The sequence below is a fragment of the Camelus ferus genome, chromosome 13, assembly GCF_009834535.1.
Source record: "Camelus ferus isolate YT-003-E chromosome 13, BCGSAC_Cfer_1.0, whole genome shotgun sequence".
Lineage (NCBI taxonomy): Eukaryota > Metazoa > Chordata > Mammalia > Artiodactyla > Camelidae > Camelus > Camelus ferus.
In genome coordinates, this window is record NC_045708.1 from 66730742 (window position 1) to 66746445 (window position 15704).

General features: G+C 37.1%; 1 protein-coding gene across 2 annotated transcripts in view; it reads left to right on the plus strand.

Moving 5' to 3' along the window:
* Positions 1-983: 983 nt before the first annotated feature.
* The window catches only part of PKN2 (protein kinase N2), a 110938-nt gene continuing 96217 nt past the window's right edge, over positions 984-15704 (plus strand). For both annotated transcript variants that reach the window (XM_032494735.1, XM_032494736.1), the window contains exon 1: positions 984-1399. In XM_032494735.1, coding sequence (XP_032350626.1) covers positions 1352-1399 — 48 coding nt within the window. In that variant the 5' untranslated portion in view covers positions 984-1351. The remainder of the gene's footprint in view (positions 1400-15704) is intronic.

A 15704-nucleotide genomic window follows, 5' to 3' on the forward strand; every position in this document is an offset into this window, starting at 1 on the left:
CTATCACTTTCTCTGAGTAGCTTTTAACAAAGCCCTTGTATCTCAGCCTCAAATAATCAAAAGTTAAGCAGTTGCCTAGGATATCCACTCACTGCTTAGACAAAACAAAAGCTATGGGTTGAAGGCTTTATTGACATTCCTGAAAAGTGTAGTGTCATTTCTTAAACCCAAACTTAGACTACTTAGCTATATGCTACTAATAGGTTAGCTTGGATGTTTACCACAGCAGGGAAAGTTGGCTCTCTCCCATTCGTGGGGCTGATCCTGCCCCGCCTCCGTCACTTTAAATTGAGTTAAAACAATTTAAGAAGCCAGTTAATTAAATTCTAAACTCAGTGGAACACTAAAACCCAAACCATAGTCGTGCAGAGCTTGGGAAAAGGCATCTTAAAAAAAGCTGCACTCATAGTTGCCAGCGATTGCAGCCACTAACACTTCTTGTAAAGCACAGACCACCCCGCAGCTCAGCCAGCTGCGCACCTTGCTGATTTCAGACGCAGCTGGGGGCGGGGGCGAGCAAAAGGCAGGGTTAACTGCTTGGATTAATGCGAGGGGGTGGGGAATCATCTGTAAGGTTTGAGCCCCAAAACTCTTTGGGCTGTGGAGGTTAAAAACGGGTCCGTCCACGTTAGGCCTAAACTTCGGCAAGAAAAGAGAAAGCGGCCCCGGGGGAAAAAACAAAAACCAGCGACCAGACCCCCGATTCCCAGCGTCCACGGCGGGGCCCGTTAAACGCAAGCAGGAAAGCGGGCGTGTGTTTTCTCCTTCCTCTTCCCTCCTCCCCAGAGACGCGAGCCCAGTCCTTTCCCCTCATTCTCACCCCCGCCGCGTCCAATGGCGGCCCCCGCCGCCCCGCCCCGCCCCCGCGCCGCTCCCGCCCCCGCCCTCGTGCCGCTCCCTCCTCCCCCGCCCGGCGGGAGGCGGCCGCCGCGGCCGTCACGTGCCCGGGCAGCCGCCAAGTGAGGCCGCTTTTGCGACGCGGTGACAGCCAAATGGTGCGACAGGAGGAGCTGCCGCCGCGGCCCCAGCGCCCCGCACCGAGAGGCTCGAGGCGGCTCCTGGCGTCGCCCAGAGGGAGCGACTGAGCTACAGAGTCCGGCGCCGGCGGGCGGCGGCGGCGGGCGGGCGGCGCAGGCGGCGCAGGGGGTGCCCGCTACGAGTGCCCTCGCTCCCGCCGCTCTCCATGAACCGGACGGAGTAAGCCGCGCCTCCAGCAGGGGCTGCGCCTCCATGAATCTCTAGGTTTTTTTTTTTTCTCTCCCCGCTCCTCACCCCCACCCCGGGTCCCGGCCCGCCTTCTCCCTTCGCCAGCAGCGGCCGCGTCCAGGTGCGGAGTCCAGAGCGCAGCGCAATGGCGTCCAACCCCGAACGCGGGGAGATTCTGCTCACGGAGCTGCAGGTAAGGGCCGCGGCCCGGGCGCGAGGCGCCGGCGGCGAGGGACAGACGGAGAAAGCCTGGCGCGGGGACGCGGGCCGAGGGAAGCCGTGCGCCGCCGCGCCCCTGGCCCGCTAAGTGCGGAAACTCGGGATGTCACTCGGGAGCCAGAGCCACTGCCCCCGCGGGAAGTGTGGCCTGCCACCGCTTTGATTCGGCTCTACCTACCAGAGAGACCCCATCCTGGGGCCCGAGTCGGCGCTCACCCGGTCCCCAGGGCGGCCAGCTCACCGCCCCCTCCCTGGTGTCAGCGCCGCCCGCGGACACCCCTGCGCCCCCTCCCTCCGCCGGGCCGGCCCCGCCCCGCCTTCCCCTCGAACACCGCTCCTTAAACTCCTTTGAATGACTCCCAAGCTGTTTTCTCGTCCCTCCCCTTCCCCTCCGACTCCGCACAAAGAGCGCCCCCATAACTTCCAGCCCCCAGACAAGTTGGTTTTTTTTTTTTTCCAAACGTGTCTCAGCAAATGCTTGCTTCACTTCACCAGCCCGCTTCAGGTGTCTAGATTTTTATTCTACTTTGAAGGCTACCTTTTTCCCCCTCTTTTTAACCAAATGGTAGATACATGGTCCCCTGCCCTGCTGCTCCCGGCTCAGATCCGAAAGCTCGGATGCTGATGGTTTTCAGGCTTCGTTTTCCCTACTGTTTGAATATCAGAAAAAGAGCTACAGTAGTTGTTTACATGTGAAAAGGCGGACCACTAAGGGAAAATGTTGGGCACCACTGGCTTGCAGAAGCTGAGAACAAAATAGATCTCTTAATTAGTTAAGTCCATGTCGAGTAGCAATATTATTCTTTCTGTTTTCCAGCTAAGTATTTGATGATGTAGGCACAATTTTTGTTTTTAGGTCTCTGTGATGTTACAGGGTACTTGCACTACCTTGGTGGGTTTATTTTTCATGGCTTTGGAGTGTCTCAGATGTTTACATCTGGATTAAAGTTTCATGCTTGTTTTTTGACTTCAACCTATTTCGGCTCGTTTAAATATAGTCGTCTTCTAGCTACTCTAAGATTGCGATGGCAAATAGAAGAAAAAAATACTATACTTACATTTCTTTTTTGTGCATTTAGCAGTTAATTTTTTAAATAACTCTTAATCTAGACAGAATTCTTGATGATGTCAAAATTCAACTCCTAAATTTTTTTTTTTTTTTGCTGTTTAAATGTATTTGGAGGGATGAATCCCTGTGTTAGCTTGGTTTATTGTGCAGTTAGATGTAAGCTTGAAGGCATTGTGATAAAACTTGATATTTCCTCCGCAAAAATAGAGATTTCAACAAGGTATATCAATGCACTATTGCAAGTTTAGAATCCTTTGAAAATGCAGAGCTGAATTTCATATTGTAGAACATGTTGCCGTATAGTGTTTTAATTACTCTTAGCCTTTTATAAGGAGGCCTTACAGCATACCAATTTGCTAAGTGAATGGAATTTACTGTTTTATTATTCAACACGAGCTTTATAATGAAGTTTGAGGCATATCAGAAATGCTTTCCACTGCCTAGTCTTGAAATATGAAAAACATACTTTGATTCTCACTGAGAAAAAGCCATGAAAATGACAGTAACATTTTCTTTGAGAGGAGTGGCTTCAGAATCATAAAGTGTTGGCATCCTTATTTGTATTTTATAGGAAGTTGGCATAAAAGACACTATTTTGGCACTGGATGTAAAAAAATATTTTCCTGTGTATTAAAGTATAGCATTTAGGGATTTTTAATAAGATCTTTTTTTATAATAACAAAGAGGAAAGTCAAATAAATAGAAATTTAAAATATGAGTATCTTAAAAATGGAATCAAACTAGGGAAACATCTAGTCTAAAATAAAATAAAATGTAACCTCCTCCAGAAAAATAATAGTTTTTATTAAATGTTACCTGTCATGTATGTTAAGAGCATTTTTCTTGGTATATTTGATTCTCAGTTCTAATAAAAGTTATTTCATTTGAACTTGATCATATTTATTAAAATAATTGAGAATATTATTTATATCAGCACTCAAGGTAAACCATGATAAAATTTGCTTCACCAAGTATATGCATCTGTTCAAACATTTTATTATTTCATTGCATCATGAAACAAGAATATAGTAACCAAATATTTATCAAACTTGTTTGGAGAACCAGTTTTTTAAAGCTTTCTAAGTTGTTTGAATTTATTCAGATTGCAAAATTGTTATGTGAAATTCTTAATGCTTCTCTGCCATACAGATTTTAAGTATTTAAATAGTAATTCGAGTAGCAGGTTTTTAAGTTGTTTAGTTAAAAACTGTTACTTTGCCATATCATGTATCACTGAAAGTTACATGTTACCATGTGCTTTTAATGTAATTGATATTTAGAAACTTTGTATAACTCTTAAAAATTATTTTTCACTATATTGGAGAATTTGAAATATTTTAGTACTTGAGCTGGAATTGGCTTATTAATAACCTTCAGTTGTGGAAAGACAAAGCAAAGAAAATCTGAAACCACAGTCTTGTTAATTACTGTTTTATTTCTATGGAATAATGTTTCTAACTCTCGCTAGTAATTTAGGAGGCTTATTCAATAAGGAATCTGCTAGTAATTTAGGAGGCTTATTTAACAAGGAATCATTAATAAAGTGTACACAGACTTTGATGGCTAGAGGCTTCAGTGTGTAAGGAAGAATATTTGCTGTAGTAAAAATAAAAATAGGCTGTTGAAAATATTAACAATTTAATTGATGATTTCTAATTTTTATCTCTTACAATTAAGTTGTCTCCTGTTCCCTTTTTTTATTTGAAGTGTAGTGGGAAGCTTAGTGAGATACTTTTGAGGGCAAAGAAATCAAAGTTTATTTTCAAGGAAACTGGATTAATGAAAACTAAAGAATCTCAAAATGAAAATGTCGGCTACAACAGTAATTTTGTATACTGCAAACCCAAATATTGAGTAGGATACTAATAAACTTACCTTGTTTAATCCTGGAGATTAATCTTCATCAAAATGGCTAATAAAGTGTTGAGAATCTTAAATTCCATTCTCAGCAGAATATAAGTAGAGGTGACTTGCTCAAGTGGAAGGTTGAGGTAGTTAGCCTTACATTACAGAGATTCATTTCAAGAAACACTTATTGGGTATCTACCAAAGGTATATTGGAGGGCATAAAGATGACAGGATATGGCCTTTACTTCTAGAAGAGAGTACATGTAACATTTACTGATTATTTGCTCTGTGTCAGACTTTGTACTTAGTACACTGTACACCTTATATAATCTTTACAAGAATCCAATAAAGTGAGTGTTGTTATTTCCATTTTACAGATCAGGAAACTAAGTTCAGGAGTAATAAGTAAATTGTTCATGGTTTCACTGTAAGTCAGAGTTTGAATTTGGACTCATGTCTTGACCTCTGCGACATTTGTAAGCTACTGCAGTTGTGTGGACCCATAAATGTTTTGCATTCCAATGTTGTAAATGTGTGAACTTTCTAAGAATTGGCCCAAAATGTAAGTAATTTAGCAGTGCTTTATTATTGCGATAAGGTATAAAATTCTACAAAGAATAACAGTACAGTTAAGCTTTTTGCAGGTTTTCTTCATTTAACAATTACTGTTACTTTTGGAAGTTATCAAATGTTTGCCCAAAACCTTCCAGCAGTTTTAAGATTTTAAGCTCATGTGTAACCAAGCTGTGTGTTTGGCACTTACAAGGTATTCAGTACATCTGTGAGAAGGCTCCATTTGTCACCCAGGGTGAGAAGTGTCTTGACTGTTATTAGAGAAGTTGATTTTAAACATTGACAAAGAAATTATTTAGTTTTCTTTAATTTACATTTCTAATCCCTTGTCCCAAAAATATTTCCTTAAAAAGTTCAAAAGGGACTTCTGCATTAGTTATGCTGTACCTACATACAGTACCCTGTTATTTTACCCAATTGGTGGCAAATTGGGAGGTAGCATCTAATTTTGCAGCAATACTAGAAAGTGGAAGGTCTCTGTGTTGGAAGGATTGAGACTAGGGTGAGCTGGAGGAATGTAGTGTGAGAAAATGGGCAAATGGGTAAAACAGATTTTACAAGTTTTTTTCACATTATTAGTATAATACAGGTTCATTCTAGAAAATCTGGAAAATGCAGAAAAGCACAAAGAAAACAAAAGGTGCTCATAGATCGGTCAGTCAGTGATAACTGACAAACTTTTCCAACCTGTAAGTCTCTGGCATTTGAGTCCACTTCCTCTTTTTCCCCCTTTTTAAAAAACATTGAGCTATATTTGACATACACTGTATAGTTTTAAGGTATACAACGTATTGATTTGATATTTTCCCTCCCTCTGTATCCTGTTTTACTTATTAGAATTTTATAGAGAAATGAGGTTTATAGGGTCTTTAGGTTGAAATAGCTATAGATTGAAAAATGTTTGCCACTGGTTCTAGATAAGTGGGTCTAACTAGTTTTATTGACTTTTTTATCTTACCATATTTTGATTTTGAGTCGGTGCTTTGAGATGCAGTTAAGAAGAGTAAGTTGAGAATACAGTATGGACTTAGACAATGATACATAGCATCAACTCTTTCAACATAAATGGATACAATGTGGTTTTTCAGCTTAGATTTGCTTCTCACTACTTTTATAGAATGCTGTGTACTTTACTGAATAAGACAGACCCTTAAATAACTTGACATGTACTTACTGACTACCTAGGTAAAAGTCTTTGTACTGAAACCGGTATTATAAAATGATGGGCTCTAAAATGGATCATGTTTTCTGATCATTTCTAATTAGTAAAATAGAGATTAGTTCTAGTCTCCCTACAACTCCTGTTCACACATGATCAATATTGAAATAGGAAAAGGTAAGGGCACCTTCCAGGCATTGTCTTGTTTGCTCCAGAGCTTTGCATCTGATTCTTGGGTTCTCCTCTCTGATTTTCCAGTTTGGCTAAATTTTCGTGCTTTTTATCAGGTAATTCCTATGTGTGTATTTTTAAACAAATGTGAAGAGTGGAGTAGTAGTTTGTAGAGATCAATATCACTTAAAATAATGTTACTTCCAGGAGCATATGTGATATTTGAATAGAGTAGTTAATTCTGCATCATTTTCTAGTCCAGTGTACTATGTTGAACAGGTGTCAGATGTCTACTCTATTTCAGAAACCAGCTTTACTCTAACTAGACAAAATCGTATCACATTTAATATGATAAACTTTTAATATATAGCAGAGTTCAAACTTGGCAACAAAAAAAGTCAAAGACTAGTTAAAAGCTTTAAAAAGATATTTAAAATTTTGACTGGGAAAAACATACTAATGAAAAAGTAACTTCGAACAACAAATTTATACTGTATAGCACGGGGAACTATATTTGGTATTTTGTAGTAACTTATGGTTAAAAAGAATGTGAAAATGAATATGTATATATGTTCCTAGATGACTGAAGTATTGTGCTGCACACCAGAAATTAACACAATATTGCAAACTGACTATACTCCAATAAAAATATATTAAAAAATAAAGAAAATAAAATGTCAAAAAAGTAACTTCTCATGTTAGAAAAGCAGAAATAAGAACATTTATTTTGATACGTGTCTAATTTCTCTTTTTTATCTAATGAAATCTTATTTGAAACTAGCTCTGTCACATTCAGCTTTTCATAGTCTCACAAAAATTAAACATGTGTAACATGTACATAAATATTGTCTGTTAAAAATGAACAACACAAACTCCTGGGAGGAGTGTATTTGTTGATGATAAATACCTTAGGTTTGAAGGTAAATGTTGGTGTCACATTATAGAGATGAACTGATAAGAATTACATAATATATACTGTTATTAGGATTTATCTATTTTAGGAATTTGGCAGTGATTACTTTTTCTAATTGGTTCAAGCTTTACTGCCCTGGCTCACAATTTACTAGAAAGTTGTTATTACAGAATTTGAAATTTATTTTAGATTATAGAAAATATACTCACCACTCAATACATGTATTTTACAACAATTATGTTGTTTTCCCTTTCCTATAGTTGTTGCCTTAGCGATTTCTCTAAGGAGGTGCTTGTTTTATCTGTTTCAGAGTTTTCATTGAAAAAATGTCATTAAATTTTTGAATTTTTTTTTCCTTTTATTAAACCTTAGGTACACTGGTTTGGATTAATCAGTATCTATCTATCTGTATATCATTGTAATAGACACCCATAGACCACCACTCACTCCCCACCTCCACAGAAAAGTTAGGAACTTAACTTACACATGGTTTTTCTTCATTCCACCCCCCTACCTTCACCTTCATGTCATCCAAGGTAATCATCATCTTGAGTCCAGTGTTCATTCTCTTGCTTTCTTTGTATATAGTTTTGTTGGCTATGTAATTCTAAAGTTACATCTTTTATTTTAGTAGTCTTTATTTAATTGTGTTGAATATAATATCTCCAAACTTGGTTTTTCACCTGTTATTGTGGATTTCACCATATTATTATATGTTGCTGTAGTCATTCATGTTAATTGCTGTATTACATTTCAATGAGTAAAATCTTCAACTCTCCCTTTGTTGGATATTTCGGGTATTTATTCACTTACTCTTCCTTGTTGGGCATTTAGTTATTTCCTGGTGTTTGTAATTGTGAATGATGATGCTATCGCCATTCTGTGCACTTTTCCTGTTGTATATATGTAAGTTTCTGTTGACTGTACACCTAAAGGTACAGCTGTTAACCTCACAGAGTGGGTGCATGCCCAACTTCCAGTGTGGCTGTGCCAGTTTATATGCATATCAGCAACACGTAAGAGCTAAAATATCCTTCGGTTATCCGTCCTCTCTACATTTGATATTGTCTTCTAATTTTCATAAGCCAGAGAATGTAAAATGCTGTCTCATTGTGGTATTGATTTGCGTTTTCCTGATCATCACTAATGTAGAACATTTCCTTGTATGCTTAGTGGCCTTTTATGTTTCCTCCTCAGTAAAATTTCTGTTCACGTATCTTGCCTATTTTTCTGTGTTTTTCTTACTGATGTATAAAGGTTTTATTTAATATTCTTTGTATTAACCCTATGTGTATGTTTTGAATGTATTCTCTGTAACTTGTCTTTTCATTTTCTTTTAGGGAATTGGTGGGAGGGACAGCTTTAAATGTTTTACCTTTTTTGGCAAATGTTCAGAATCATTTATATCATTGTGATCAACAGGCCTGACCTTAATATCTGTTCTAGGTTTGGAATAGAAAGGGTAAAGTTACACAGTTTATGACTTGTGGATTCACAAGCTATCCACATTTTATTATTTCATTTGAAGGGGCAGGTATATTCCAAGTCTAGAATTATGTAAATTGGTTATTCAGTTATATACATAGCTTGTTAATAAGTGCTGTAGTTAATCGGTTTAATATTGGATATAAAATAGAAAATAGTCTTCTCTTGTAGAATTTACTGATATTTACAAACCTGGAATCGTAATGAAGTTTTGTCATTGCTGTGGTATCTTTTGATGAAAAAAATAATTTTAGTTAAATTTGTCAGTCTTACTCTGTGCCGCAATTCTAAATTTCTGGATGAGAAAATTTGACTCCATACAGAACATGTACCCTGATCTAGTCAACTATGGCAGTGGAGGGGTGGCGTGCTCAGTACCACAATATGGCTACAAGGGTTCTCCTGTGAGTTAGGGGTGGGGACTGTTCCCTGAGAAGAGCGTATAGGCTGAGAAAGCACTTCTGTGCCTCAGCACATTTAGTAACTTTTCACTGATTATAGAATTAAATATATTTTACTTCCATCATCTGGCCTGTATCAGTCTTTTCAGTTTTTTCTGTGTATCTTACTCTCTGATATATTAAACTATTTGCAGTTCTTGGAACTACACAATTTATACCTCTGTGTCTTTGCGTTTGCTATTTGAATCTTTAGGAATACTGATATTGATGGTCTGCCTGAAAAGATTTTGACCAACTGGACACTTTAAAATTCTGCTAAGAAAAATGTATTCCGTGAATATATAGATATATTCATGTCATATAATCAAGAAAATGTTTCTTAAGGTGCATTTTTGATAAATAAGTAGTTAGTGACTGGTCACATGGCATTTTGGTCCATTGGCAAATTAGCCTGCTCTCCACTTTGCAGCTCCTGTTATTGAACATATCATCCACTACGGCAGTTAATTGTTAAATTATACGTGTCTTGCCCACTTTCAGGATAGGAACTAGGTAGGTCTTACTCGTTTTTATGTGTCTGGCACCTGGCATATGGCTTATACTTGATATGTGCTTGAATAAAAAATGTTTAATAAATAGACGACTGATTTCTGTAACTGATTCTATGACCAGTTTACTACATCTGCCTTTATGCTTCCAAAGGTGATCATTCTTTCTCTGGTTGCCTGTGCTGGAAGTCCGCTGGTTACTTTGATTCGACTGCTGTCTCAGCCTCTTCAGGTGATGCTTCCATTTATGTAAATAGAATTGATTCATTATTTGGCCGCTGTCTAAGTTTGAGCCCTCATTATCATCACTTGGATGATTACAGCGTCTTGATATTCCACCTCTACCTCTTTGGTCTCACTCTGTTTTTGTCAGACTGTGTACAACTGCTGGGTTCAGAAGCTGTCTCTGGCATTCAGTGGCTCCAGGCTGCTCCTGATTCCTTAGCTCAGCACTGAAAGCTGTTGTGGCCCCCAAATTCCTTTTAATTCTTAACTCTTTTCATGCAAGCAGCCTAATCTTTAGGCTCACCACGATTAGTGGTGTTTCCTCACCTGTGTTCTGTCTCTATTGTTACAGTCTGTCAACTAGAATGCTTCTTTAGGACCCTATTTAGATCTGCTTTTTAATGTTTTCCCCTTACTTTCCCTAGTCACGTGTAATGTCTCCTCCAAACTTCAGTAGGAAATTTTCAGTCTCGTGACTTAGGCCATGCATTGTATTGCACCGCGGTGGTTTGCATCCTGCCTCATTTTCTCTCCTACGTTGAATGCTTGAAATCTTTGAGAGAAAGGACCGTGTATTTTGTCTTCATCTCTGCTCTTCAGTCTTGAGCAGAGCGACTTGTGCATAGCAGCTACTTACTAATGCTCGTTGAGTAGACAAGTTTCATGTGGGAAAATCCCGGGTTTTAAGTTTATTACTTTAAACTTTTTTTCTGCTTTTGTTTTGGTACTTATGAGGGAGCAGAACTGCATTATGTCGTTTTTCTTTACATAGAGCCCCTTGACAAGTACATGCTTTTAAGTTTATTCCCTTCAGTCATAATAATTTAGTTTCCTATCTCAGACTGAGAATTTTCTACTGGCAGGAGGTGCCAAGTCTAGATATAATTGAAGCAACTAGTAATAATTAAAATAGTAATTTTTATATTATTAAAACAAGTTATAACTATATTGATGTTATTTCATTGAATCCTTAAGACAATTCTACTGAAGTAGTGCTGTTCAGTCCTTTCTTATTTGCCATCAAAACTCCAGATTCTTTTCTCCCTTAGGAAGGACAGTTCAGTTCCCTCAAATTACTCCTCTTGAATTATGTAGCCAAATTCCTCAAGTGTTCATCAAACAGAAGGAACTTACATATTTAATAAAATCCTTAGATAACAGGTATACTTATAAACAGCAAAACTTCATTCTTGCTGTATCAGTAAAAGTTATCTAATTTCTCATTCTCTTGGAAGCCTTGAGGGGAGGATTCCTTTATGTATTGAATCGTCATCAGTTGTAAGTGCCTGTTACAGTACAAACACTTGACCCTGTCAATTCTTGATGCATTACCAGTTAGGTACCTAAAGAAAAGGAAGCCTCATTGAGTTTAAAAAGTGTGCATTTTTTGAAGATACTTAAGGATGTTACAACTACTGGGTCATGAGCCAGTGCTGTTCAGGATGTTACGACAATGTTGTATGAGTACGTATTCTGTATACGTTGATATAAAGCTGCCCGTTTGTAAGTAAAGAGGTGGACTGTACTCCATTCTGAGATTTTGCCATTTCTGCTTCTCTTCTTTCCTTTTTTGATGTCAAAAATATACTCCCTTTTAAGAAATGATGAGGATAATTGATAATAATTTTCTAACTGGCAAAATAATAAATCAGTAATCTTATATCTACCAAATTTATTTTTGGAAATTTACTGATCAGTAATTTTAAGGTGTTGTTGAAATCACTGGTCTAGTAGATAACTAGTTTTGAAATCATAGAGACAAAGGTTTAAATCCCATATTTAGCACAGATTAGCTGTCTGACTTTGTGTGAGTTATTTAGCTACATGAGGCAAGTTTTCTTATAAAAATGGTGATAATTTCTGGCTCAGGGCTATTGTAAGGTTTTTGTTTGTTTTTCTTTTCCACGAATAATAGACATTTATTTCTCACATCTCTGGAGGCTGGAGGTCAGAGATCAGGGTGCCAGGGTGGATGGGTTCTGGTGAGACCCTTTTCCTGGTAGGAGTTTTTTTTTTTTTTTTAATTGGAATATAGTTGATGTACATTATTATATAAATTACAGTTGTACAATATAGTCATCCACAATTTTTAAAGGTTGTACTCCATTTATAGTTATAAAATATCGGCTATATTCCCTGTGTTGTACAATATATTGTCATTTATATTATACATAATAGTTTGTACCTCTTAATCCTGCCCCCTATATCGCCCCTCCCTGCTTCCCTCTCCCCACTGGTAACCACCAGTTTGTTCTCTGTATCTGTACATCTGCTTCCTTTTTGTTATATTGACTAGTTTGTTGTATTTTTTAGATTCCACATGTGAGTGGTATAGTATTTGTCTTTCTGTCTGACTTATTTCATTTAGCATAATACTCTCGAAGTCCATCCGTGTTGCTGCACATGGCAAAATCTCATTCTTTTTTATGGCTGAGTAGTATTCAGTTGTGTATATATACACTACACCTTCTTTATCCGTTTGTTTTGATGAACACTTCAATTGCTTCCTTATCTTGGCAACTGTAAACGGTGCTGCTATGAACATTGGGGTGTGTGTATTTTTTCAAATTAGTGTTTTGTTTTTTGGGGGTACATACCCAGGAATGGAATTGCTGGGTCATGTGGTAGTTCTATTTTTAGTTTTTTGGGGGGAAACCTCCCAGCTGTTTTCCACAGTAGCTACACCAGTTTACATTCCCACCAACAGTATACGAGGGTTCCCTTTTCTTCACATCCTCGCCAACATTTGTTATTTGTATTCTTTTGATGATAGCCATTCTGACAGGTGTGAAGTGTTACCTCACTGTGGTTTTAATTTGCATTTCCCTGATATAAGTATTTTTTTTAATGATGTACATAAAGTTCCTGGGATATAGTAAACACTTAGTAATCCTTCCCTCTGCAGGTTTACATTTTAGGATTACTTCATTTTTCTTTCAATTTTCTTTAAATACTTAAGTTGTATGTTTGATAGGCTGGCTGAAGTTCGGCATAAGAGACCTAGAGAACTGATCATACTTATAGGTTGTTTTCCCCTCTTTTCTTCCCTCTGTTGGTTCATAGAGGGTATAATGAGGATGTGCATATATCCATGATTGCCTTAATTTAAAATATCAGCATACTGAAGTTATGTAAGAATAATAAAAGAAATTACAGTTTGATAAATAATGAACTAGGATTGAGCTTTCATATAAGAATCTTACTTGTCATGCAAAAAATATGTATTGTAAATATTGAACAATAGAACAATTTGGTGATTTCATGAAGTAGTTTACATAAGTTTAGATCTTTATTTTGTCCTTTCCCAGAGGATTTTGGACTTTTTATAAATTTGAACTAAGATTATATATCTGCAGAGTCCAAAACGGCCCTGCACATTTCAGCACTGGAGAAGCAATTTTGTGGTAGTATATTTCTGAATATTAATAAATAATATCAAGTCTGATTTAATGTGCTTGAGCTTTGATGTGTGAATTACAGGAAATGTCCAATTGTTTTTACTTACTGGTTAGCGTGATTGACTTTTCATTTTGTTGAGATGGAAACCGTATCTCTACACTGCAGCATCAATAGAATGTTCATTTTTACTATAATTTTTTGTTCTAGTGTGTTATCATTGTGTTAAAACCTCCTAAAACACTTTACAAAATTCTACATTAGTTTTGGTTTGTCCTTTTGAGGATTGTCCTGTAACCATTTGGAATCCTTAAATATCGCATCTAAAGCAGAATTCTTTCTTTATCAAATCCCCCAGAAAACTTTACTAAGTCTCCTTAAAAAAAAAAGAAAAAGTAGACCTTTCCTTTCCTTTTCTTTGAAGTTGACGAGACGGAGGGTAAGTATTTTACTGTAGTGTAATGGTAATTATAGAGATGGAACTGGTGTTGATTCTAAAAGTATACAAAATAAAGAGAAAGATGTTGAAAATATGAGTAGTACTGCTAATAGTAATGTCACTCTATGTTTGTGAAGCATTTTTGAGTAGTAGTGCACTCGTGCATGTAGTATGTCACTTGATTCTTGAAATGACCCTTTGAGTTAGGCCTGGGGAAGGATTATGATACCCAGTTTGCAGGTGCTCGTGTTTACTCAGCCAGTGCCTGCTTTAACGTCAGCCGTTACCTTCTGACTTGTCCCTCGTTTTAGTACTCTATACAATTCTAGTTTTATTAACTTTTAGAGTTGTAATTTTTCCTTTAGTACACCTAAAAATGGTTAACATTTGCCAAGTTTTTTTTTTTTCCTCATAATCAACACGCATCTCCTAAGAACACTGCACTGAGTAGAAAGAGCGGGCCAGGCAGAGTCAAAGAAATGCATTTCTTTTTTTTTTTAAATCAATTGCATTTTATTTGGATATACTCTTGATATACTTACAACATTCTTAGTTGGATTTTAGAAGTCCAAATTCTTAAATCTTTTATACAAATTTACTTTTTTAAATTGAGTTATAGTCATTTTACAATGTTGTGTCAAATTCCAAATTCTATAACAATTTTTCTGTTATACATGAAAATACATTCATTGTCACATTCTCTTTCGCTGTGAGCCACCACAAGATCCTGTATATATTTCCCTGTGCTACACAGTACAATCTTGTTTATCTATTCTATATTTTGAAATCCCAGTCCCTTCCCACCCCCTGCTCCCCTGGCAACCACAAGTTTGTATTCTATGTCTATGAGTCTGTTTCTGTTTTGTATTTATGTTTTTTTTTTTTAACATTCCACATATGAGCGATCTCATATGGTATTTTTTTCTCTTTCTGGCTTACTTCACTTAAAATGACATTCTCCAGGAGCATCCATGTTGCTGCAAATGGCATTATGTTGTCAGTTTATATGGCTGAATAGTATTCCATTGTATAAATATACCACTTCTTTATCCAGTCACCTGTTGATGGACATTTAGGCTGCTTCCATGTCTTAACATTTGCCAAGATATTTTAAAAGTGAATGCCTTTCTTTTCTCCCCAAGAAAACTGAGAAAAACTATAAAGGTAATATATAGTTTGCCACCTAGTTGTTAGTATTCATGGCAGTATCAAAGTTCTTTGTCAAATTTTTGTAACATAAAAATACTGTAGAGGTATAGTGATTCCAAGAGTAGTAGTGTGTAACTTCTGGAAAGCTTATCATGGTTTAACATTTATATAAAACTTAAAAATCATTTAGAGAAGCTATTACTAATGAAACTGAATGATATTTTCTATATTTATAAATTATATGTTAAAACAGGCCAATCATGCTACCCACATAATATAGACTTGCAAAGTGGGTATTTTATGTGCATGAGCTATTTTAAAAATGTGCACTTTAAAAAATACTCATGTTTCATATATTTTAAACAAATATTTTTCTCGTGTTATAGTCTGCACTTATTTCTAATTTTTGACTGTTTGTGGGGGCAAAGATCTTGTAGTAATAATCTACTTTAAGTAAAAAAGCTTTTTAAAAGCCGAAGGGAAAAATTCATTTTATCAGCCCTTTTCCACTTGAGCATTTAATAACTTTCCTAAAATACTTTGTTGTAATATGTTAACACTTTCAGTGATGCTGGCATTTGGGCCTAAATACATTCAGATAGACTTAAGAGGAAAGGGATAAGCTGCTTGTTGTTGCTATTTGTATTCATTTTACCCTCCTTCCTTGTGCCTAAGCTGTTCCTTATTAGTGGCAGTATTCTCACCCCTGCTCTAGTTTTTCTTTGCTATCCTCCTTACAATCTGCGAGCTCTACTTTTACTATGCCCTTACAGTAAAATAGAGCTCATCTTATCTTCTAAGGAAGTTAAAAATAACTGTACAATGAACTGAATGTATTTCTGGGTTCTGTTTTTCATGTTTCTCAGTATGTGAGTTGCTCAAGACCAGTTCTGTTGCTGGTGC